This window comes from Colletotrichum orchidophilum (assembly GCF_001831195.1).
Source record: "Colletotrichum orchidophilum strain IMI 309357 chromosome Unknown Scaffold_3.1, whole genome shotgun sequence".
Lineage (NCBI taxonomy): Eukaryota > Fungi > Ascomycota > Sordariomycetes > Glomerellales > Glomerellaceae > Colletotrichum > Colletotrichum orchidophilum.
The window spans coordinates 62,522-85,958 of record NW_019172959.1 but is presented as its reverse complement, the minus strand read 5'-3'; the positions used below and the strand labels follow the sequence as shown (position 1 = coordinate 85,958).

Sequence of the window (23,437 nt, the reverse complement as noted above, 5' to 3'; positions counted from 1 at the left end):
GATCCTGGTTACACAGAGTCTGCATGAGGTCTCTCACCTTGATTGCGGATAAGATGTCAGCCTATGGTGAAAAGCTGTGATAACGACTTGGCGCCAGCCTGCTTGCGACTATTGACGCATGTATGCATGACAGTGACTGATGCAGCCTGCTTGCATTCGGAGGTTCAGCAACTATGAATGATTGGAAAGAATGCTGACCACGTCGCCAGTGGCTGAACCTTGCGTTTCCGTAATCTGTCAAGGATACTGGTTGAAATGAGGGGAAATGATGCCATGGATGACCAGAAGTGACGGCCAAGATATCGTCGGGTCACAGCCTGCCGAAGGAGGAACGGTTAAGTCGACGGGACAATCCAGCTTGGCACTGTAAGCTGTGAGACACCAACAAGTGGTGGGAAAATGAGGATGGTCCTGAAATAGAACACGATGTAAAAAATATTGAAGACGTGTAGTGCGTGTGTGGGCATGAAAACTGACAAAATTGAAATTGGCTTCCGGGAAGCTGAAAATACACGGCGGCGCCCCCTCCTCAGCCTACTCCATCGATCCGTCATTCTCTCAAAGTACGATTTTGGTTTCTTGCCCGTATTATTGTTTCACCTATTACCAGCGACTTTGTAGAGTGTCTCTACAACATGGCTAGAAGCGAATTCCATGAGGGCGAGTCATCGACTGCGTATGCATTGCCGGATCTGCCACGTAAAGCCATACCGCAACTTGTCAATTATGGGTTTCGAAAGCAAGGCAACGAGGCCGCTCGATCTTGAACCAGTCAGCTCAAAGGCAAGATACATGACCTGCGCGAGGCACAGGAACGAACAAGACCCGAACGCGAAAAGCTCTCAAATCTGGCCAAAAACGACTTGAAAGAAGCAAAACAACTCGCGCGGGATTCGGCTAAGCAAATCGAAGATATGCGCGAGGAAGACCTGGCTTCTCTGGGAAGAAGCATCAAGAGGCACCTTGAGGACGCAATAGACGCTTTGGATCGGACACTGACGCAACTTGACAACGCAAGTCATGTCCAGACGAGTACGGACAATGGGGACACGGCGCAGAAATTGGATATCAGACTAAGAGCATTAGAGTTGGAGAAACATGAAAGGGAGAAGACGTTGGCCGACATGAGGGCGGCGAGGAGGGAAATCGAGGAAGAAATAGCTAAATGGAGCGACAGCGATCAGTCAGACAACTCGATGTCAGCAAACGAAGCAGAAGAATCTGAATTCGAAAGCCACGTGGATGGCGGTGGAATTCAGCTTCCAGAGGAAGGCCACGCCTCGGAAACCGCGGCGCAGAACATGTTGACTCATGACACCAACGGTGCCGCAAAGCGTGAAACACAACCGGCGAATGAAGCAGAATCGCCGTGCGCGATGTCTTCTGTAAGGGAAAGCTGGTCTGATGACCCTGGGAAGAATTCCGACGACAGCAACAAGTCGGAACTAGAGGGCTATGAGGGGCATGAAGAAGAACACGCCGTTCAGATTCAAGGAAACCCAGCGGAGGGGAAACAGGAGGGGGGAAAACAGGAGGGTGGAAAACAGGAGGAGGGAAAGCAGGAGGAGGGAAAGCAGGAGGGAAAGCAGGAGGAGGGAAAGCAGGAGGAGGCACAGCAACAAGAAAGTAAGCAACAAGAGACTGAATCCGAAGAAGAGGATGAAGAAGAGAATGACGACAAAAAGAAAATGTCGGAAGAGGATGTAAAAGGTTGGGAGAGAGACAAACGACACAGTATTCGAATGCAGATGATGTACAAGGGTATTGAAATCGGCGAATCTGGAGAAACCATCAAAGTGTTGAAAAGAAAGATCGCACGACTGAAGCGAAAATCAAACAGGAGTAACAAGAGGAAGATTGATGACGAGTCCGATGCCGAAGAGGATCTTGACCTGGAAGAAATGAGAGCAGAAAAAGAAAACAAGCAAGAACTCAGTGAGTACGATCGTCTGAGCAAAAGAAAACAAGCTTTGGGTGCATTACAAGTCGAGAAAGCCGCCCTGGAAGTCAACTATAGTGGGGCCTCTTCAGGAGAAAGGGCAGATTTACCCAGGATTGCGATGAGAATGCTCCATCGAATGCGAAGGTCCGAGGAACTAAGAGGTAATAGAGACAGAAAATGGATGATGGTCTTGGATATGATGGTTCATTTACACAGTCTGGACCATGGGGATGCTCCAAGAAGCAACTCAGATACCTCGGACGACGATGATGAGGCCGATGACACAGCCAAGACAGTTAATCAGAAATTCCTGGAGCTACAGGGAGAGATGATCAAGAAGACGCAGACTCTTGAAAATCTCATTGAGAGGATTTTGGAACGTCTTCTAGGTCATAGGCAAATCTTTGATCTCAGCAAAGTTCTGCGGAAAGAGATGGATTTAGAACACAAGTGGTTGGCACATCTTGAGAACTCGGGAAAGCTCGACACTGCCGAGGACAGTCTAATTTACGGGAAACATGGCCATCTTTTCACCGATAATCGCGACGAGGTCCAAAACATGTACACGGAACTGAAGGGAGACCAGTTCAGAGTTTTCATTCTGATCCCGGCACCGGCGGCATACTATCCCATTATCTGCAAAATGGAAACATGGTCTACAGCCAGCCTCTCCCCAAGCGCGGGAGGTAGGGGAAAAGAGTACGCAGCGTTGTCGTACTTCTGGGACTCGGAAACGTACAACGGGCGACTCTACTTCGTCCACCCCGACCACGATGCATCGGTCAAGGAAAGCGAATGGGGTTCAACAGCCAGGAACGCTGCACAAGTTCGCATCCGGAATAATCTCTATCGGGCTCTACTACGCCTTCGCCGATGCGGGCGCGATGCCCAGCCTGTTGCTCTTTGGATTGATTTTCTTTGTATCAACCAAACGAACATGACGGAAAAGACAGAGCAAGACAGAGCAATTATCGAGGATGGTCGAAATCTACAGCGGAGCAAGCAATGTTTGCATCTGGCTCGGCGAGAGCGACAATGAGGGACGGAGTGACGAGGCGATGCAGTTTATTTCCACCATCATGGACTTCGCCTTGCTGGATCGTCACGCTCATGATGCCAAACAGGCCCGAAAGTGGTATGCACTCAGCGAATTGATGCGAGATCGTTGGTTCTCACAGCGCTGGGTGGTGCAGGAGATCGCCCTCGCCAAACACGCAACTGTACATTGCGGCGGAAGAAAAGTGCAATGGTCAGACTTTGCAGATGCGGCATCTCTCCTGATCTCCAACCAGGAGACCGTCAGTTCCCTCTTTGACGATCATTCAGAGTGGCGGGAGGGTCGCAAAACTATAGGCGACGTTAGCACTTTTGGAGCTGCAATTTTGCTTGAAGCGACAAACAACTTATTCCGCCGAAAGCCAGATGGTGATATCAAAAAGCCCATCAAGACCATTGAGTATCTTGCGACTTCGTTGAAGACATTCGACACGGGCGACCCTCGCGACCTGATCTACAGTCTCGTGAGTATTGCGAGCGATACGGCCGGCGAACTGTGGTCTCCCGAATCTGAGTCTTCTGCACCTACCCTCGTACTCGAGGTCGACTACCAAAAGCCTCAGGTAGTTGTGTTCAAGGACTTCACCAAGTTTTGTGTGGATATCTCCAAATCTCTGGACATCATCTGCCGTCCATGGGCAATGCCCATAACAGGGTCCAAGTCAGATTCACTACCATCCTGGATCCCTCTGTTAGAAAACTCAGAGTTTGGCACTCCGGAGGAGGTCTACAGCGGGCGTAAGAACGGCGACGGTTTAGTTGGTCCTGCAGGATCTCCAAACTATCAAGCTTCAGGACAACTTGTGTGTCGAGTGGAGTTCAAGCTGGGGGGCGACTCGAGTCAAACCTCTGAGAGTCATATGGACACGGGCGTCAATGATACCACCGCGGAGCAAGACTCCGACCTGGGTCTTGTAGACACGGACGATGTTCTTCTCGCCAAGGGTTTGAAACTGGCAGAGATTACCGCAGTCTCACCGCGGAACACTGGTGGAGTCATTCATCGCGAGTCGTTGCAGATGGGTGGCTGGGAAGGCTTCAAACGCGACACCAATAGTGTCCCGGATCGGATCTGGAGAACTCTCGTGGCCGATCGTGACCAGAATGGTCACATTCCCCCCTCGTGGTACCAAAGAGCCTGCTTGCGGTGTCTTGAGATCGCCGATACTTTCAACAATGGAGATCTCAATGTCAGCGAGCTCTTGATGGGAAAGTCGGAGATGCTTCAGAAGTACTTGTCCCGTGTACGCAATGTGACGTGGAACCGCCGATTCTTCACTACAGAGTTGCCAGATAGTGAAACTTTGCGAGAGAGAAACGGCGAAGAAATCGAGGAGACGCTTTCAGCCGGGTTTCCTGTGGTTGCCACGACACGGGACATTTCAGAGTCTGGAGATGCCGAGTCAACGAGGTCAAGAGAAGGAAATGAGCAGGAGGTGGAAGAGAACATGCATCAACAGGGTATCGAGGAGGCAAGACAACTGGGAAGTGACGGAAACAGCACCAGGCGGACATCGAAAGAAGACCAAGGCAGAGGGCAAAGAAATGATGACGGACGATCAAAAGCCCAACAGAAGCTGTTCGGACTTTGTCCCCCTGACACTAGAAAGGGAGATATTATCTGCATCTTGTTTGGTTGCTCTGTCCCGGTTGTTCTACGCCCAAAACCCTCAACAAATTATTTTCGTTTGGTAGGCGAGGCGTATGTGCATGGGAAGATGGACGGTGAGGCCACAGAGGACTGTAATGTTGCGGATGATTCGCCAGACACGGTGGAATTCCGAATCTTGTAGATGGCTCGGTTTTGATTTTGAACAGTCTAGTCTTTTCGGATTTCTTTATTTCCTTGATAATGCTCTTGATAGTTTGTCTTGGCTGCTACTGTCTTGTTTGGGAGTGATTCTCATCTCCCTTCACCGCTGGAGCTTTCTATTCCCCATTGTGTCTGCTCAAAGTCATCGTGCAATATGTAGTAAAGAAATAGCTATATGTAATCTGGGTGCTGTCTTCGATACCTTGACATATACTCAGTCTAAGACGAAGCTTCCTATGCAGCAGCAAAAGCATGAAGACTGCCTGCTGCCCGAGCATAGCCAATTTGACGTATCCAAGGACCCTGGGCCCCGGAAAGTCCATCTCATCCAGAGTACCCCAGCGCCCTTCCCCAGGCATGTGAATCACGCACCGATCACTAGTTTTTATATCAATCTGGCCTCTAGGACCGATGCTAATCCACCTCTTCTTGCCATCATCGAGTTTCTGCACCAAGTAGTCGGCACCAAACTCTCCGTTCTCCCCGCCCATCATCCCGTAAGGCTGGTGCACGCAGCGCTCCGAGACGATGAGGTTCGCGAGAGGAACCTGACACTCAAAGTCTCGCACGATTCCACAGCCTCCCCCGGATTTCCCATCACCTCTACTGCCATTTCGGATAGAGAACTCCCGGATAAGCACCGGGTAGTGCTTCTCAATGATCTCAATGTCTGTTGTCCGAGTGTTGATCACATGGACCTGGACTTCGGAGGCGCCATGCTAAGTCAGACCGGCGCCATCACCACCACAAATAGTTTCACCGTATCCGAAGCCGAACCCTTCGGCGCTACTGTCTTGGTATTATCTGGAGAACCGGCAGGAGTAACTCAGTTGCCAAAGAATCCGGAACAGTTTATGCATCACTGAGACCCAGCTACTGCTCTGAAGGCCTTGAGGAGCAGATCAACCAGCCGCTGGGATCCCGAGATCGAAAAGATTCGGCCTGGACTGATAACCAATATCGAGGAGATCGCGGAAGTCTTGGTTGGCAATGAATGCATGTCGAGTTCCTTTTCGCTCCAAGAGAGCTTAGTCAGATGTTAAATAGTATCCTCGTTAAGCTTTCAAGCAAAGTTGACTCGCCGTTGGTGGCGATGGTGGTGCCCATTCGAATAGAGCGGATGAAGTACTTCGGGATAGGAGAACGGCGAGCAATGGCTGTGCCAGAAACGATTTTCAAGACCCCGTCAGATACCCTCTGCTGGTGCATCGTCAGAGTTGCCCGGGTCTACAGACAGAAATTTCAACACTACGTCACTTCGGTCAGAAATTGATTAGGAACATCCAGTCTTGGATATCTCCACGTTTGTTCGAGGCTTGCGATGATCTCTTGAAAGAGCTTCGATGATCCAGAGACTCTTTGCCAACTCAATTTGAGCTCGTAGCGGCAGACTAAACCCAAGCGCCGGCAACAATTGCATATCGGGCGTTGTTCTATAGACTCAATTAGCGTGTAGGTAATGATACGGCAAGTGGATTTATGGAGATGCAACAGGTCATTTCACATGGCGCTTTATAATGAATGGAGTTTCAGCTGGCTGTAGACTTCACATCCTGCGACTCGGGTTTACGGTACATGCCTCTGCATGTGTGACATCTACTTCTCACTCGGTAATCTTGGCTTCCCCGCCGCCGTGCCGACCTCTTGGAGTTGGACATGCTCAAACTACCTGCTAAGGTGAAAGAGTAGAAAGTTCCCAGATGTACCAGAAGATACTAGTCATTTCTATAGGCCCATGCAATCTTGACGGATAAAGCTCCAGAACCTCAAAGCACAGATGAGGGTAACTAGGCGAAAAGTTCGCATATCTCAACAGAGGAAGCCCGGACTCAGTCTCTTTACCCCGCAGATACATACACCAAATGAGGGTGAAGATAGGCGGCGATAGGGATGGATGGGGCCGCTTCGGTTTCGTTGCGAGGGCGCCGACAACGTGGCATCGGACTGGGGTCGTCATTTTCACTTCCCCGCGGTGGACTTCTTATCTCGGGCATCTTTGCCGTGGGTGGCCTGACTCCGAACTGAGCGGCAGAACGGCCCTCAATCCGACGTCGGAGCTGATGAAGACTAGGTGCACGGAACTCAAAATTGATATCATTCCACTGTACTCATATTTCTCCTCGAAATGATGCGTCATCTGATGACACGGGAAAATAATAAAAAAACAAACAACATGCCGGATCTGCAAGACCCGATATTGATCGTTGGCGCCGGCACCTTTGGGCTGTCAGCGGCCTACCACTTCACCCGGGCCGGATACAGATCCATCACGATACTTGAAAAGGGAACATCGGTTCCCTCGTCCCTTTCGGCAGGCAATGACGTCAACAAGATTGTCCGCGCTGAATATGAAGACCCCTTCTACACCGAGCTGGCATTGCAAGCCATGTCGGAATGGACCGACAACAAACTTTTTGCGCCGCACTACCACCAGACCGGTTACCTCTTAGCCAACTCAGCAGCGGCGCCAGAAAAGACGAAAAAGACCCTGACCAAGTCTCTCGAGAGCATCCGGGTGCACCCGGCCTGGATTGGCAAGATCGACCCGATCAAGACCAGGGAGGATATCATCAAAGCTGCGCCGGCGCTGGACGGACCCATGGAAGGGTGGGAAGGGTATTTCAACCACTTCGCCGGTTATGCGCACGCTGAAAATGCTCTTAAAGCGCTTTATGACTATGTGAAAGCTCAGGGGGTCGAAATTCACACCGGAGAGGAAGTTGCGAGTCTTGTATACGAAGGTGATAGGTGTCGAGGTGCGCGCACAACATCTGGGAAACAGTTCACGGCCACTACGACGATTCTGACGCTCGGGGCCTCGCTCGGAAACGTCCTTCCGTCCATCGGACGACAGGTCACAGCAAAGGCATGGAGTGTCCTACACATACAGCTGCAGCCGGAGGAAGCGGCGCGCTTGAAGGGCATACCAGTTACGTACGCCCGGGACCTGGGATTCTTCTTCGAACCAGAACCCGGCACAGGGATACTCAAATTGTCCCCCAGCGGTGGAGGCTACACCAACTACTCAAAGACAACGGGCTTATCCATACCGCCAGAGCAGAATGACTTCGTGCCCGAGACCGATGTGCGTCGGATCCGGAAACTTCTCCAGGAAACGCTTCCGGGCCTGGCTGATCGGCCTTTTGTCGACCAGCACATTTGTTGGTGTGCCGACACGGCGGACTCGGATTATGTCATTGATGCTGTGCCTGGGAAGCAGGGCCTGTACCTAGCGACGGGTGATTCGGGTCACGGTTTCAAAATGCTTCCTGTGGCTGGAGCATGGATCAAGGACCTGGTGGAAAAGGGGGAACAGGATACCGTTCGGTGGAAGTGGAAGGAAGGGAGCGATGCTGGTCAGAATGTCAGTTGGCGAGCCGGGGAGGTGGTGGATTTGAAAGACATCCAATGCGGGTCAACGCAGTAACAGGCTTCGAGAGAAGAAGGAAACTGTGGATGCTTGGTTTTGGTCAACATAGAGGTTGAAGCTTTCGCTGCGGATAAGGATGCCAGAAAGAACAAGGTGAAGAAGTACAGTCAGTACTGGCAAGCCCGAAAGAGATGCACCCGTTCAAGATCTTTAAGTCTCGGCTCAGCGAATTTTAGGCTTCAGAGTTATTTGAAGCTGGTATTTCCAACTGCTTCAAATGTCTTCAAGCGTCCGGTGCACGATGTTGTATCTAGCATCGTCAACTTGCTCTGAATTCCGAATTTTCCAGGCGTTGAAAGTATGCATACAAACACGTATCGGCCTCTGATCCCATCAATGCTCAAATTTACAGGGTTGATATGGAAAGAATATCGCATCCAGTAACAATCCATATTGCTACCAACTGAACAATCGGCACCTATGTGAAGTCTTGGTTCATCTTCGTGTGAGATCTAGACCCTGGCTTTGCGGCTGCATGGCACGGACCACGGCGCTGCTTCTTCTCACCCTTCGATATCACTAATAGAGTCGGTCTGTCAAATATCCTGTCTTCTCGGGACTTAACAACACCTTGGGATGCATTTGACAAGATGCGTATGAAGAGGGTTTCCATGCATCTCAAAATGAGCAGCACCATTTCTGGTCCCTTGTGGGCGGAGTGTTCGGGACCTGCATGCGCAGACGATGAATGAACAAATTGTTAAAATTAGGACGGAATAGGAATGCGCAGCTTGTTGTTAAGCTTACCTTAGCGTGCCTTGGGATAGCTGCTTCGCCTCCCCGCTGGAAACAAAAACACTGCAGCCTGTTCTAATCATGTATGTACTGTAAGCGCTACTGCGCTTGTGGTTGGGTTGAGAACAAGGATCATTGGCCCATCAGCGTAGGATGATTTCCTCCCCATCGAGTCCTCAGTTTCTAGAGTGCGTTCACTTTACGCCTGAGTGGCCAAGGGAAATTAAAAGAAGAAGGGCTCAAGAAGATGCTGGACTCCTACATTCCATGATGCGTTGCGGCTTCTGTCCGTACGAGTGAATCCTCACGAACTAAGCTGGGGCGCGACGGTAATGTCGGCAAGCGGGCTGGGATGAGCGACTCGTGCTCCTTAATTTGATCTCTTTGCGCTGTCCCTCGAGACAGTTCAAAATAGAGGACCAAACATGGCCGAGAATAATGTCTGAGACCAGAGGCCGACAGCTTGACCAGTACCACGTGGAGCGGAAGGATGAAGAACAAATACTCAAACATAGACCGGCCGAATCCCACAGCCCTACTTGGCAGACCAAAGCAATACTAGATGCTGACAGTGCTCCAACGGACGAACAGACTCCCGTCCCTCCCCACCATCCTTCGCTATTTGTTTCCCAGAAGACTGGCACAACTTCCGTGCACCGCCGACGTCAGCCCCGGTTGCCCATCAGCACCAACATGCAGCAGCCATCCTACGCCTGCGATATTCCGGGCTCGTGGCTAGGGTAAAAATGCTGGTCATTAGTATGAACCCATATTCAGCAGTGCAGCTGCAGCTGCAGCTACAGCTTAGTTGACAGTTCCGAACTCACATAGACAAGGAGTGCTATCTTGGTGTGGCCTATGTTGGCGTGATTGAAAAGCCTTGAGCACAAGGATGTTGTGCCGCACATCGTGGGAATCATCAACCTAGAGTGAGTACAGATGCTTGCCGGCTTGGATGGGGCTGGCGCTCATCTGCGGCCGCCAGGTGTAGCATACAGCATTGTAATCCTCCGACATCACGATGGGATTATATAAAACCCTCATCGAGCGTCTCTCCATTCTTGTCTTCTCTCCCCATCACAAGCATCACAGCCCCAACAAGCAAACAGCTTCACTTTCCAGTTCTCTATCTTTCCCTTTTCTCTTTTCCTTGTTCCCTTTATCAATTTGGCTTCTCTCTCCGTCTCTCTGTCGCTCTCATAACAAGAACAACCACGATCAAGATGTACACCTCCACCATCCTGTCTTCCCTCCTCTTCTCCGTCGCCGCGCTGGCTGCGCCAACCACCAGCCCAAACCACCCCTCCTCGCCCGCTACCCTCTCCACCCAAACCGACACCAGCTCCATCGACAACGTCCTCCCCCCAATCGTCCCCGTCAACACCCGCGCCGGCAACGCAGACCTCATCACAAAGCTCATGACCGCCCCCACCCAGCAAGAGCGCGTCCGCCTCCTCAACCAGCCCGGCGACTTCGTCTTCGACTTCAACGACGCCGGCGCCCCGACGGGCTCCGAGTCCCGCGGCAAGGGCGGCTTCTCCACCTCGGCCACCGCAAAGACCTTCCCGGCCCTCATCGGCAACGGCGCCGCCATGACGCTCGGCTTTCTCGGCCCCTGCGGCATGAACACGGCCCACGTCCACAACCGCGCGACCGAGCTCAACGTCATTGTCAAAGGCCGCCTCGTCACAAACTTTGTCGTCGAGAACGGCCTCGACCCCATCGCCAACACGATGGAGACGTACCAAATGTCCGTTTTCCCCCAGGGTGCCATCCATCAGGAGTTCAACCCGGACTGCGAGGACGCCGTCTTCGTCGCCGGCTTCAACAATGTCGACCCGGGCGTCGAGCAGGTTGCCCAGGCCTTCTTCAACCTCCGCCCGGATGTCGTCTCGGCTACCCTCGGCGGCGTGCAGACCATTGACGGCGCCGACCTCGAGAGCTTCCGTAAGCACATCCCTGCCAACATTGCTCTCGGGATCGACGCCTGCTTGAATAAGTGCGGCATCAAGCGCAACGCGAAACGCGACCTCAACGAGATCTTTGGCGCTCCTCAGAACTAAACTAGTGAATATTGGTGGCTTACAATTGGAACCGCATTTGTAAATATGCATTGCTATATGGGACATGATAGTCAGTATTGGTCACGGGCGTTCAGAGGCATTGGATGGAGCATAGCATCGGTTGCATAGCCAAGCACTTTGGCTGATAGGCGTCTGGAATTTTGATATCACATTTCTCAATTTGAATATTGTTGATACATAGGTACTCTTGCACTGGTCTGTTCTTCTCCATCCCACCTCAGTCGAGAGTACGACTCGATAAGAAAACCGTCGTCGAGCTTCTTCATTCGGCCGAGATTGTGAAATGTAACCCAAGAAATGGTGACAGATGACTTAGATAACTCCATTCCCATTAGTCCCAATCGATGTCGTGAAAATAGATTCAATAATCTTGGCCACTGGGTTCCTGACGACATAACCAACTTGAAGTTACATCGAAGTGCTTCAGCACTGCCTACTTAGTAGTTAGTGTCGCATCGCATGGGACAAAATGCCAACCTTGCATTAGACATGCGAAGATCACCAAAACAAATCAAGCTGCTTTCGCCCACGGCGCAGCACAAATAGCCACCTTGTCAGGCTGTACAGTAGCCAAGGAAAAGCAATGTGATGCCGCGCACATTTGCCGATAGTTCCGCCGCTAGGGAGAAGATCGATCCGTCTAAGAGGTTTAGTTGCGGAGGTCATTTGGCTTGTGTGTGTGTAAACGAGAAACACTTTCTCAGCTCGTTGGAGTATAAAAGAGGCAAGCGGGTATAGATCTCACTATTGACTGAAAAACAAATCAAGACAACACACCACTCCGCATCGACTCTTCCCATTATTGTCACATTGCCGTCATGGCCCAAGAATTCGACTTCATAGTTGTTGGCGGTAAGCTTCTTCCCTCCTCAGTCAAGCTTGCGTGAGGGGGCTACACGCCGACACCCTCGGGTACCTCGAACCCCTCACGAAAGAAAAAACAAAGCCCACTAACCTGGCACACACGACGATCAGGCGGCACAGCGGGGTGCCTCCTCGCGTCCCGCCTCGCAAATACGGCATCGAAACCAAGCGTCGCGCTGCTGGAAGGAGGCGGAGACATCAGCAAGCCCGAATACAGACGCACGGCTGAACGCTTCAGCACCATGGCCCAGCCGGGTCTCGACTATGGCTATGCCTCGACGCCGCAGGAGCACGCGAGGAATCGCGAGGTCCCTCAGGCTCGCGGCAAGGGGCTGGGAGGCTCTAGTGCTACAAACTTCCAGGTCTGGTCGCTCGGTGCGCGTGCGGAATTCGATGCCTGGGCTGCGGATGCTGGTGATGATGCTTGGGGTTTCGAATCCGTGATTGAGCGTGTGAAAAAGGTTAGTAGAAAGACAAGGTCGAGAAACACAAAACTCAGCTTGGATCATTCTACTGATTTCTGAAAGCTGGAAAACCTCCACCTCGATAACCTCTCCAAGGAGTGGGCCGAATATGTGAAGCCGGATCCGAAGTACCATGGGTTCTCTGGGTAAGAAGACCCTGCTTCTTGGGAAAAGCCGATATTCTGACATCCATCAGGCCCATCGATGTCTCAATTGGCCATGTGGAACGAGAAACCAAATCCTTCATAGATGCTGGGGTTGACCTAGGAGTGAGTATGCAAGGTTTGGACATAAACGGTATGAGCCGATGCTGACCTCGGGGATAGCATAAGCGCAATCTAGATCCAAACGACGGTGATCCTATTGGCTTCTCGCTAAACTCGGCAACTAGTCTGAACGGGGTTCGAGTCACTGGTGCATCTGCATTCTTAGAGAAGAAAGTGCCGGCAAGTTTAACAGTCTTGACTGAGAGTCGTGTTATCAAAATCATCTTCGAGAAGGATCGCGCAGTTGGTGTTCTCAAAGAGGACGGTTCGCAGGGTAAGTGCATATCAAAACCTGATTGGAACGGTTTACTGACCTTGCCTTTCAGTACGGGCAAAGAACGAAGTCATTTTGTCGGCTGGCGCCCTCGACAGTCCCCGTCTCTTGCTGCTTTCAGGCGTCGGTCCTCGAACGGACTTGAAAGCTCTCGGAATTGACGTGGTGAAGGATCTCAATGGGGTGGGAAAGTCATTTACAGACCATCCCATGATCGTGACTTGCTTCCAGATGAAATCTGGCTTCACAGACAGAATGGAGCTTTCTGATCCAACGAAGTACCAGGAGGCGGCGAAGCAACTTGCCGAGAGTGGGAATGGGCCGCTACTGGGGCAGTTCTCGTCCGTTCCGCATGCTTTCCTCAAGAATGATCGCGCCTACAAGTCTCCTGAGTTTGAGAAGCTCCCTGCAGATGTGAAAGATTATCTGCTAAAGGATGGCGTCCCTGGCTATGAGCTCGTGGTAAGTTTCGCCCTCAGCATACGTCTATGGGAAGCTCCAACCCCGCCTAACAACATCAACCCACAGATTGGCCCCTTGATCCCTCCTGATCATGTCTTCGAAAAGTCGAGCGACGGTTTCTTCTCGGTGTTTGTCGCAAACATGAATTCTGTCTCTCGCGGAACAATCAAGCTTGCTTCTGCGGACCCTAAAGACGCCCCTCTAATCGATCCAAAGTATCTCAGCAATCCATACGATTTGGTCAATCTGCGAGAAGGTCTGAGGGAGGGGCTGAATTTGTTGCAGACTAGCGCGATGAAGGACCACTTCGTTCGACCGATATTTGCACCGAAATCAGGTAGCGACAAGGATATCGATGTAAGATTGAAGCTTTAATTGGTATTTTCGCTTTATCCGGCTTTACGTTTTGACTGATTGCAACTCCAGGAGTTCATTGAAGAGAATGTGGCAGGATTATGGCACCCATCTTGCAGTGTAAAGATGGGCAAGAGTGAACGAGATGGCAGCTGTGTCAACGCGGATCTTCGAGTCCATGGACTGAACGGACTGCGGGTTGCCGATCTAAGTGTTACCTCGATACTGCCCAGGTATGTTTGGCATCTTCCCCGGGGGCGTATAAGACGATGGCTAATATATGACGCCAGTGGTCGTGAGTTCGCCTTCGGAACAAAGACATTGTTGACATCACGGGCAATAATTGTATGCCGTTCTTTGCTGACCGGTGCTTACAGATCCTCAGATTGTCGCTTACGTTATCGGGCAGCTTGCGGCAGAGAAAATCACGCGAGACTACGGATTGAACATCAAGAGGAGAGAAAAGCTCTAGTCAACGCAGAATGTAGGCATGTAAGAGTTCAGAGTGATATGAATGGTAGAATTGCCACAATAGTTACCCGTCAGATGACATATCGAAAGCCTTTGCCAATCAATTGCGCCTGACCAGCAGCCTCCGCCTCCTGCTCTTTGATCTCCAACTTTCGGTTCTCTCTCTTCAGCACAAAGTGTAACACAGTAGCTGCGACAATCGCCATCAGTGCCATTGCAGCATTCACGCTGAAAGCCAAAACGAACCGGGGCGTCGCGTTATTGGGGTACAAGTACGATCCGTAGATGCCTGGCAGGGTGGCAAATGCATTATTCAACGCCACCGCAGCGGCGCGCTTCGCCGTCGGTCGGTGGATCGTGTTGGCGGTCCAGACCATGGACATGTTGAAGCCAGTGTAAATCCCGGGGAGCATGATCATGGCACCAAAGTACCGTGGCCCGATACCCGTCGCCGCACTCGAGATGATGAACCCGACGAGCGAGCAGGCCAGCGGGGCAACAGTGTGCCAGTACCTCTCGTTCATGCGATCGGCACTCCACGATACCGCTGCGCAGACGATACAGGCCAGGAGGTACGGGGGCGAAGTAAGAAGCAACGTTGTGATTCGATCTTTCCCGAGGCTGGCGACGACGGTGGGGAAGAAGCTGTTGATAGAAATGGACGACGCGGCGCCGAAGACGAGCACGACGAGGATCCAGTTGATGGGGTCGACTATGATCATCTTGAAGCCATCAAAGATGGGCTGCGAGGAGGAGCTCGTCCAGTCCTCCTCCCCCGCGGCGTCGACCTCCATGCGCCACACGGCTAGCTGCCGTTCCTGGTCCGTCAGCCACTTGGTGTTGGCGGGAAAATCAGGCAGGACGAAGAAGGCGCCGATGGCGATGGCAACGGTGAGCGACCCTTCGATGATAAATAGCCAGCGCCAGGCCAGCAGGCCGCGGGCGCCGTCCATGCCGTTCGTGATGCCGGCGGCGATGAGACCCGAGAAGGCGCCCGAGAGCATGGAGCCGCTGTAGAACAAGCCGGTACGAACGCCGAGTTCTTTGCGGACGTACCATGAGCTGAGAGTTGCCAAGCAGCCTATACTTACGGCGTCATTACTATTGTCCCTGAATGCTGCTCTTGGGCGAAGCTTTTGACTTACCTGGATAAAAGGCTGCTTCCACAAACCCTAGCAGGAATCGAGTTGCCAACAGACCGCCGAAACTATGGGTTGCACCGCTGCAGGCACACAATATACCCTGGTAGTTTGCATGGTTATCAGCATATGACATCTCGCAGGATGGTCACACAGAACCAGATCCGAATGAAGAAATTTCCGGGTGCTATGAGTGAGTGATGCGCCACGTTACACCCACGCAATGCGGCCATGGGTTCGCAACCAACGCGGGAATGAGATTCAACCGGTTGGTCGTGGATGTGAAAAAGAAAGGACTCCAACCAGACCAGACTTACCCAAACGCCCATACACCCCGTCAAGTAGATCGCAGGGCGCCCGATCTTGTTGAGGAACATGTTGGAAGGTACTTGCATGAGGACATACCCGACAAAGAGGATTGATACGCAAGTCTTGAGTTATCACTGGGTTAGTTACTACACGACTATGAGGTTGAGACTTAGTCGTACGAGGTTGAGCTTACCTGGAATTCATTGCCAGTCAGACCCAAGTCCTTTTCCAGACCACCCAGCCTGGCTGAACCAATGGCATTCCTAGCGAACTGTGAGTTCGACGCTCAGAGTAATTGGGTATAGGAAACTGGCTTACCTGTCAAGGTAGTTCATGATATAGATCAGAATCATTGTTGGCAGCATCCGCAAGTCAACTTTTCTGATCAACTTCTTCTCGAGGCTCTTGAGTTCCTCCTCGGACAGGTCTCTGAGAAGCTCCGGCAATCCCCTCGCAGGCCACACCGTCGCTTGTGCCTCTGAACTCGACTTGCTGTCGGATGCCAAGTCCATCGCTGCTTTCTGCGGGTCAGATGGTTAGCCACAAATCGCCCGAAAAGCATCCACTTGTAGCGGCTGTTGGTGCAAGGATGCCGTAGCTTAGAAGCCAAGGATGAAGAGTACGAAAGTTTGAAAGTCACAGATTGTGGGGGAAAGAGAGAAATGATTGCAACAAGGAATCTGTCAGTTTATCAGTCGGCCGCTAGGGCTGAGAAGCCGAAACGTTTTGTGAGGTGGTAGTCGCACAAGCGACGCTGTGCCATTTCTCCCCTCTTTATCTCCCCTTGTGTCTCCTTCCCGTCATTGTTCCCCATTGATTCTCTGCTTGGCTCGGCGAGGGGTTCGGCGCCACGAACCCTAAGGCGCACGACATTGCGCGCTATCGTCGCGGAGGCGAATTTCAAGCCCGATAGCAAACGGCAGCATCTTCCGTTGGATCTCTTGTCGAATCGAGGGGTGGCGGACTTGGCAAAGGTAGCAGGCATCGGTTGGCAAGGGGTCCGGATCGCTGCGCGGTAAATCTGGGCTTTTGATTGGAATCTCGAGTCGGCCCCGTCCCACCGATGTAGTTCCCGGGGAAGCACGGGTAATCCGCCTCTGGCTGCGCCGCATGGGTGCGGTCGTAGAGTCCTCGGTTTCTTGGTCGGTGGTCTTTGCATCACCGGCCGAACTCGACACTCCGGCATGGTTTGTAAGAGTCGGAGGTTTGGTCAGAAGGTTAAATAGTTTTGGATTGGGCTTTAACTAGGTACCAGAGATCAAAAGCATCATCTTCTCAACTTCAAATCCGCGATCCCTCAAATACCTTGATCTCATCATCAATATGGCTAAGCCCTCAATCCTGATCGTGGGCGGAGGCGTCTTCGGTACATCCACGGCCTACCATCTCTCCCAGCGAGGCTACGACAACGTCACGGTACTAGATCGATTCGATGCACCCTCCAAAGACTCTGCGGCAACAGACCTGAACAAGGTCGTACGCGCCGACTACCCCAACCCGCTGTACGCGAAGCTGGGCATGGAGAGTATGCAGGAGTGGAAGGACCCTAATTCCATCTTCGCAGGGATGTATCGCGAGAGCGGTTGGGTCATGGCGGGCCACGGCCTGACGCGGGGATGGCTCAATAGCGCTATGGAAACGGCCGAGAAGGCGGGCCGTGAGGGGGTGCGGTTCATGACGGCCGAGGAGATGAAAAAGAGGTGGCCTGCTCTGACCGGGGAGTTCCCGGACTGGACCAACTTGTGGAGTCCTGCGGCTGGTTGGGTAAGTCTACTTTGCGACGAGATATGGTTTCTACGACACGACCAACAGCCTAACGATGATCGCGGGTACAGGTGCCGTCCGGGCAGGCTCTCTTGAGAATGGCCAATGCCGCAAAGTCACAGGGGGTGAAGTACGTCTGCGGAGAGTCTGGCTATGCCAGGAAGTTGGTAATAGACGGCAAAGGGAAGTGTGAGGGCGTCCTGGCCGCAGATGGGACGCTGCACGTGGCGGATATTGTCGTGTTGTCTACTGGTGCCAATACAGCCACCCTGGTTGAGGCGAAGAAGGAAGTGGTCGCACAAACATCAGTCATCTGTGTGATAAAGTTGGAGCCCCACGAGATCGAAAAGTACAAGGACATGCCCATAATTGATGACTTTGAACAGGGTAAGTGGACACTTGAAGGGTCGCAAGAAAGACTTGGAAGTAAAACTGACTGGATTATCAGGCATCATATTCCCTCCTGATGAGAACGGCTTAATCAAGCTCTGTAGTTGCAGATGCCTTACCAACTACCGCAACAGATATGTCCCGGGGGCTTCCATCTTACACTCTCTAGGCGATTATCCTGACGACGGATGTCCCACGGAAGTCGAAGATGAGATGCGTACGTTTGTCAGAGAGATGATTCCGGAGCTTGCTGACCGGCCATTCATCTCTTCCAAAATGTGCTGGTACGTATTCAGACTTCATCCTCGAGGTGATATTGCAGAATCCACCGATCAAATATTTGAACGCGCAATGCTAAGTCCGATTCCAGGGACGGGCTGGCTGGTGATCTTAATTTCAGAATCTGCCCTTACCCCGAGAGTAAGAACTTGTTCGTCGCCACAATTGGCTCAAATCATGGGTTCAAGTTCCTCCCAATCATTGGCAAGTACGTCGCCGACATGCTTGAGGGGAAGCTGGGCAAGGAATGGCAGGATCTGTGGGCTTGGAAGTTCGGCAAGGTTCCTGATGACTTTCAAGATCCTCACCCGTGGCCGCTCCGGGATATATCGGACTTATCAGGTTGGAAAGGGCGGAATGCAGCTGGTGAGGGCAAACTTCCGTGGACATGGAGTCGACTTTAGAATAACACATTGTACGGTTTTGGTGACCTTCTTCAATGCGATGTACCCGATATCCGTTCTTTTATTGCATTGAATGCTTTGAATTTTCCAGACCAAAGCCTACTGCCTGTTTCTTTCGGAATAAAGTCGTCTGAGCATCGCACTGTTCCGATTATTCCCATCCGCAACGCAGGATCCGTACTCCAACATACCATCAGAGCCTGGCCGTTGCAACCAACAGCGATTCACAAGTTGACAAATCCTGGTGCAACGCCATTACACATGACAGCTAGCAGGGGCCGATGCATGCCGCCCCGCCACTATCACAGTGTACGACCCAGCAAACATGCTCCCAACTACCTACTTAAACGGGTTGTCACATAAACAGCGCAACCAGTTCTGTCCAAATGGGGTTAGTGTGTTTGCCGCCTTAACTTAGGCCTGGCTCAGTGTGAGCCGCCGAGTACCTCAAGTCATGTGGTCTGAGCAGCTCAGTTGATCAAAAAGTTTCGGATGCATGACGGAACGATTATGAATAATAGAGAATGGGGTCTTGAATCGTGCATTTCACAACACCACCCGTTTGTCTACGTCGCATATAAAGATATCGTAATAACAGCATGACATCTACAGGGTCGTTTGTTACAGCTTGTCAACTTCCTTTCCTGCTTCCTAAAACCTTACATTAGGTATTTGTCTGGCGCTTCTGGTAGACTTCCTTCTGTTAGTGTGTACCTCCCTACTGATCCCTCAACTTATCACACAACAATACATGTAGAACGTCATTAGTCGAGACACTCGGGATTCACACGCAGCTCCTCAACGCTCTTTCAAATGCTTGCTTGGAGAAAAGCAGGCTAAAAAGTGCTTCAAAGACTAGTGAACCGCGGCTATCAGACGCACTAAGACTCTGAAGATCTCGGCAATGAGAATCAGCAAGTTGTATCAGTTGCTGCATGTATAATGTTTATCTGCCTTGCTTCAAAGAGTGATCCCTATAGAAAGCTGTGAACGCCATCTTCTACAAATGACCCTGTAGACAACCCGGTCATTTGAGGGGAAGACAGACAAGACAGCAGCAATAGGTCATCTTCGTGACCTGGTGGTCGCTAATAGGTGGGGTCGGGGTGTGAACTCCCGTTTTTGTGAAAGTAATGGTCAGGAATAGTATGATCACGTGCGGTAGCCCACAGACACCTCGTCGAGACAAAGTGAGTGGCTAAAATCCCTCCAATCGTGAATGGACAATAGTTGGGTCTCGTTGACATGCAGCCATGAAAGTGACACTGCACTGGAAAATTGCACAATTGAGCAGCATGTGGGCGCTTCATCACCTGAGCTAATAACTTAAGGGCTGCTTGATAGTACCTTACTTAAATCCGCAGCAATCAGGTTCTTAGCTAGCTGCTACGATACTCTTTCTTCTTATAAGTATCAATTACTTTTTTGAGCCTTCCTAAATCCGATTCTCCTGCTTTATACGACGAACTGAGAACAATACCATGTCCTTTAGGCGAAGAATAGAATGACTGAGAAGGAGAAGGAGAAGGATGGCCATTCTTTGGGAGAATATAGCGGTGTTGTTGAGGATGCAAGTTTTGCCGTTAGTATTCCTGGAAGTAAGGTGGGTAGCCTAATCTTCTCGGGTCAGAGTACCAAAAAGACGAGATGAGAAAACAGGAGAGAGAAGGAATAGCGGGAGAAGGAGGCTATAGAGAAGAAAGGATGACGGCAGGGAATCTTCGCGCTGCGGCTGTCAGGCTAGCATTGGCCGCTAAATAGAGACGAGACCTACCCGCATCTGCTACGCTCGCCCAGTTAAACTTACAAACGGGATCCGGAACTTCTTCCTCGATTATTCGTCATGGAACAACTATCGAAGCTCTTTTTCATACTCGCACCTATATACGAGCTTCATCCGAACAACCTCCTCCGAGTTTCGAGACCAGAACCTCAAAAAAATCCTCTCCGCTTCTGAAGAAAGGGATATCGGTGGTACTAAATGAGCCTCGAGAAGGGAATACATCGCATTCACCGAAGATAAGCAATACCAGAACCACACCCCCTTCGATTTCCATATATCCTGCATGATTTTGGAGAGCGTGATATTATGGCTAGCCGGAGCTCTTATGGCCTGCTCCTCTTTACGGAAGATGTCCATGAACTCTTGTCGGACCACGTTAAAATAGTTAAAGCTCTCGCCTTCAATTATGTCGATAGCACAGCCGGTCACCTAATACGGCACGGTGACTATCTCTGATAGAAGGGCACACATCCACTCCAAGTCTATCAAGCCGGTTACATTCCATTATTCATTAACCAGGATATTACTCGTGTGAAAATCAATAAGCTAGAATAGAAAAGGGCCGTTTCGAAGATCTCTTTTAATGAAGTCGCGGGAGAATACTTGGAGAAGCGTCTTGACAACCATCTGCCCACGGCAATCAACCTTATCGTAAATAGCGTTTAGCTAGCTGAGAAACCGTTGGTCGTGAAATATAAGTATATTAGATATATAGGCGTCGGTACACCTATAGGTCTCGTCCTTCTGGATTATTCTAGTCCCGTCGTCGTTTTCTAATATCATTATTGAGTAAGATAGCGATCGATTTATCAGTATAAAAGTGCCGTTTTAGTTAAATCGAAACGAACTAATTCGTATCTAGGGAATACGCGCGAGAGAAAGCACAATCCGCAAGACACCTTAGAATAATCTCTATCTCCGCGCCCCATCTTCTCAGTATATATCAAATGTGTCTAAAAGCATCCGCCCCGTCTCGGGGCCAAGATATTCTAACAGCATATATGCTGAGTGTGACTACTACTCTGGTGGGTTGTAGATGTAGTAGGAAAACAAAGGAAGTCGGAGCAGGTTATGGATGAAGTGGCAGAAGTATCGGACGACGCGAGGAAGAAACGGCATGTGTGTTGCGTGGGTGAACTGATCGATTAGCGATGGCCTACGGCCGTCGACAGAGGAGACTCACATAATGACCATTAGAGAGTCCAAAACCATGAAGGTGCGGCGTGCGGATTTCCGGGCACTTCTCTTCAATCCATGCATGCGCTCCCACTTCACAGCCTAACTTCTCGTCTATACTGCCGGGATATTTAAATTCGGCAAGTTTGTATGGCATTGGACAACGGAAGACGACTTTCCTAGACGAGCTATTGGACAAAACATCGACCATAACGCAGATATTAAAGCCACCTCGGATCCAGTGATCCGGCGGCAACACGATGCATTTATCTTGTTTTCCTAGAGCCATGTGATGTCGGACTAGAGCTTCTACTCGATCTCTATATTCCCAAAGCTCATCACAGAGCTTTGCAGTTGCATGCCCGTAAGAGGCTTGATTGATGACATTGCCTTCTTCCTCAAGGGCCGCCTCGATCGTGGTAGGGATTGTCGCCATGTCGATTCGTGGGCTCGGCGATGACCGTTGTTGTACAGTCTCTATCCGTTTGTTGGATTCAATTCCCGATCGTAAATAAGGGTGGAAGGACTTCGGAGCGGAACATTGAGGGGGCCGAAAAAAGGAACACGACTGGACCTGCACCTAACTACCGGTACGGTGCGGCCCTGCTGGCCTGGGGAGGCAGCTCTACCTCGGGCGCTAAGGTGGTCAACCTTACATTGTAGCACGCGGTTGACACATCTAACTATGCTCACCAACTTGAAATATTTCACGGATATTGATCATTAGAATTCATATTCAAAAAGCAGGAGAATCTACTTGGAATCTCAAGCATTCGCCCTACATAGTTTTCTTTCACCTTCTACATATACCGCTTTCCAAGCGATTGTGCTAAGAACTAAGGGTGTCGATGGAAATATACTAGCCAAAGTGTTAAGTTGTGTCCTCTTTTTTTTGTCAACTGCGCGATTGGGAAGACCTGGCGACCCCCCTGGCCGCCGGTCAAGCCAAGTCGGTCAGAATGGTCTAATCGTCTAATTTCAACTCCAATATCCGTATGCACGGATCGCAACCTGCCTCCCTGCAGGTTGTGGCCTGTGCACTCATGCCCCCGTTGTCATACAGTAGCAGTGTGGATAGGGCATTGTTGGCATACATATATGCGGAGCAGCTGCATACATCATAGAGCTTCTATCCTCATTGAAAGGAGTTAGGGAAGAAAACAGCATCGATATGCTACCGAGTTGTAATCTTCTTTGAAGACCTACTGGCAATTCTTTTAATGCTCATAGGACATTCGACTATTTGCGGGTAATTTTCCTCTTCTTAAATGGTCGTTGAGAGAGACATGAGTTAGTTCTAGTCCTTTTGTGACGACCAGTGCCGAAGTATGCCCTCAAACCTTGCTTTTCGATCAGGTCGTCTGTTCGAATAGAAGATCCGCTGATGCGAAACAGGTTGAGCATCCTAGAGTAAAATCGATACCTTATCCGTACGAGGCAATTTGACACCCATCTCAAAGTTTCCCAATAGATCGATATTACATTCTTTACGAAAATCGATAGTATTATTATTAATGATAAAGTTTGCTTGATTTCTATATAGTATATCGTAAATTATAGCTAACGCAGGATCTAATGCGTTCCTTATACAGATAACCTTACCCTTAATATTGCGGTTTAGAATCTCTTTAAGTTTAAAGTAGAAAAGGTAGGAAACAATTCTGTAGGCAATTTCTTTAATCTACTATAAGAGATCCTTATCTATTTCCATAACCGATTCTAGGAGAGGCATACACGCGACATCATCGAGACCCGGCTCGGACCCGTGAAATTTTACATCTAATCGTCGATATCTATGTCTCGAATGCCTTTTCCTTTATAAAATGAAGTTATCCTATATGGTATTACCGCTTATGATGGTCATTAAACCTCTGCCCAGCCGGGCAACGTATATGCCTTGAAGCCAGCTTTTTGCCTTTTTAGTAATACTCTGAGGTTCCGAGAGAGACATATTACCGATATTCAGTAACAAATCAGG

The 23,437-nt window shown here is 50.6% G+C and overlaps 6 protein-coding genes across 6 annotated transcripts; 5 read left to right on the top strand and 1 right to left on the bottom strand.

Moving 5' to 3' along the window:
• Nucleotides 1–635: 635 nt before the first annotated feature.
• On the top strand, nucleotides 636–5,677 carry CORC01_00409 (uncharacterized protein; the record flags this gene model as incomplete). Its single annotated transcript, XM_022612066.1, has 4 exons — nucleotides 636–676; nucleotides 773–2,837; nucleotides 2,896–4,486; nucleotides 5,268–5,677. 4 exons carry the CDS (start codon nucleotides 636–638, stop codon nucleotides 5,675–5,677), a joined length of 4,107 nt encoding a protein of 1,368 aa, XP_022481205.1.
• Nucleotides 5,678–6,984: 1,307 nt separating this feature from the next.
• On the top strand, nucleotides 6,985–8,238 carry CORC01_00408 (FAD dependent oxidoreductase; the record flags this gene model as incomplete). Its single annotated transcript, XM_022612065.1, has 1 exon — nucleotides 6,985–8,238. The coding sequence occupies one exon, from the start codon at nucleotides 6,985–6,987 to the stop codon at nucleotides 8,236–8,238; it is 1,254 nt and encodes a 417-aa protein (XP_022481204.1).
• Nucleotides 8,239–10,199: 1,961 nt separating this feature from the next.
• On the top strand, nucleotides 10,200–11,039 carry CORC01_00407 (spherulin-1A; the record flags this gene model as incomplete). Its single annotated transcript, XM_022612064.1, has 1 exon — nucleotides 10,200–11,039. The coding sequence occupies one exon, from the start codon at nucleotides 10,200–10,202 to the stop codon at nucleotides 11,037–11,039; it is 840 nt and encodes a 279-aa protein (XP_022481203.1).
• An 839-nt stretch (nucleotides 11,040–11,878) lies between these two features.
• Nucleotides 11,879–14,216, top strand: CORC01_00406 (GMC oxidoreductase; the record flags this gene model as incomplete). The annotated part of the gene is made up of 10 exons (XM_022612063.1): nucleotides 11,879–11,912; nucleotides 12,036–12,385; nucleotides 12,452–12,534; nucleotides 12,585–12,657; nucleotides 12,715–12,928; nucleotides 12,981–13,390; nucleotides 13,457–13,747; nucleotides 13,817–13,977; nucleotides 14,035–14,089; nucleotides 14,154–14,216. The coding sequence occupies 10 exons, from the start codon at nucleotides 11,879–11,881 to the stop codon at nucleotides 14,214–14,216; spliced, it is 1,734 nt and encodes a 577-aa protein (XP_022481202.1).
• A 70-nt stretch (nucleotides 14,217–14,286) lies between these two features.
• CORC01_00405 (TNA1 is necessary for nicotinic acid import into the cell) lies at nucleotides 14,287–16,175 on the bottom strand (the record flags this gene model as incomplete). The annotated part of the gene is made up of 5 exons (XM_022612062.1): nucleotides 14,287–15,296; nucleotides 15,361–15,457; nucleotides 15,672–15,785; nucleotides 15,857–15,926; nucleotides 15,982–16,175. The coding sequence occupies 5 exons, from the start codon at nucleotides 16,173–16,175 to the stop codon at nucleotides 14,287–14,289; spliced, it is 1,485 nt and encodes a 494-aa protein (XP_022481201.1).
• An 811-nt stretch (nucleotides 16,176–16,986) lies between these two features.
• On the top strand, nucleotides 16,987–18,500 carry CORC01_00404 (uncharacterized protein; the record flags this gene model as incomplete). Its single annotated transcript, XM_022612061.1, has 5 exons — nucleotides 16,987–17,427; nucleotides 17,499–17,814; nucleotides 17,876–17,917; nucleotides 17,987–18,101; nucleotides 18,188–18,500. 5 exons carry the CDS (start codon nucleotides 16,987–16,989, stop codon nucleotides 18,498–18,500), a joined length of 1,227 nt encoding a protein of 408 aa, XP_022481200.1.
• Nucleotides 18,501–23,437: the final 4,937 nt, after the last annotated feature.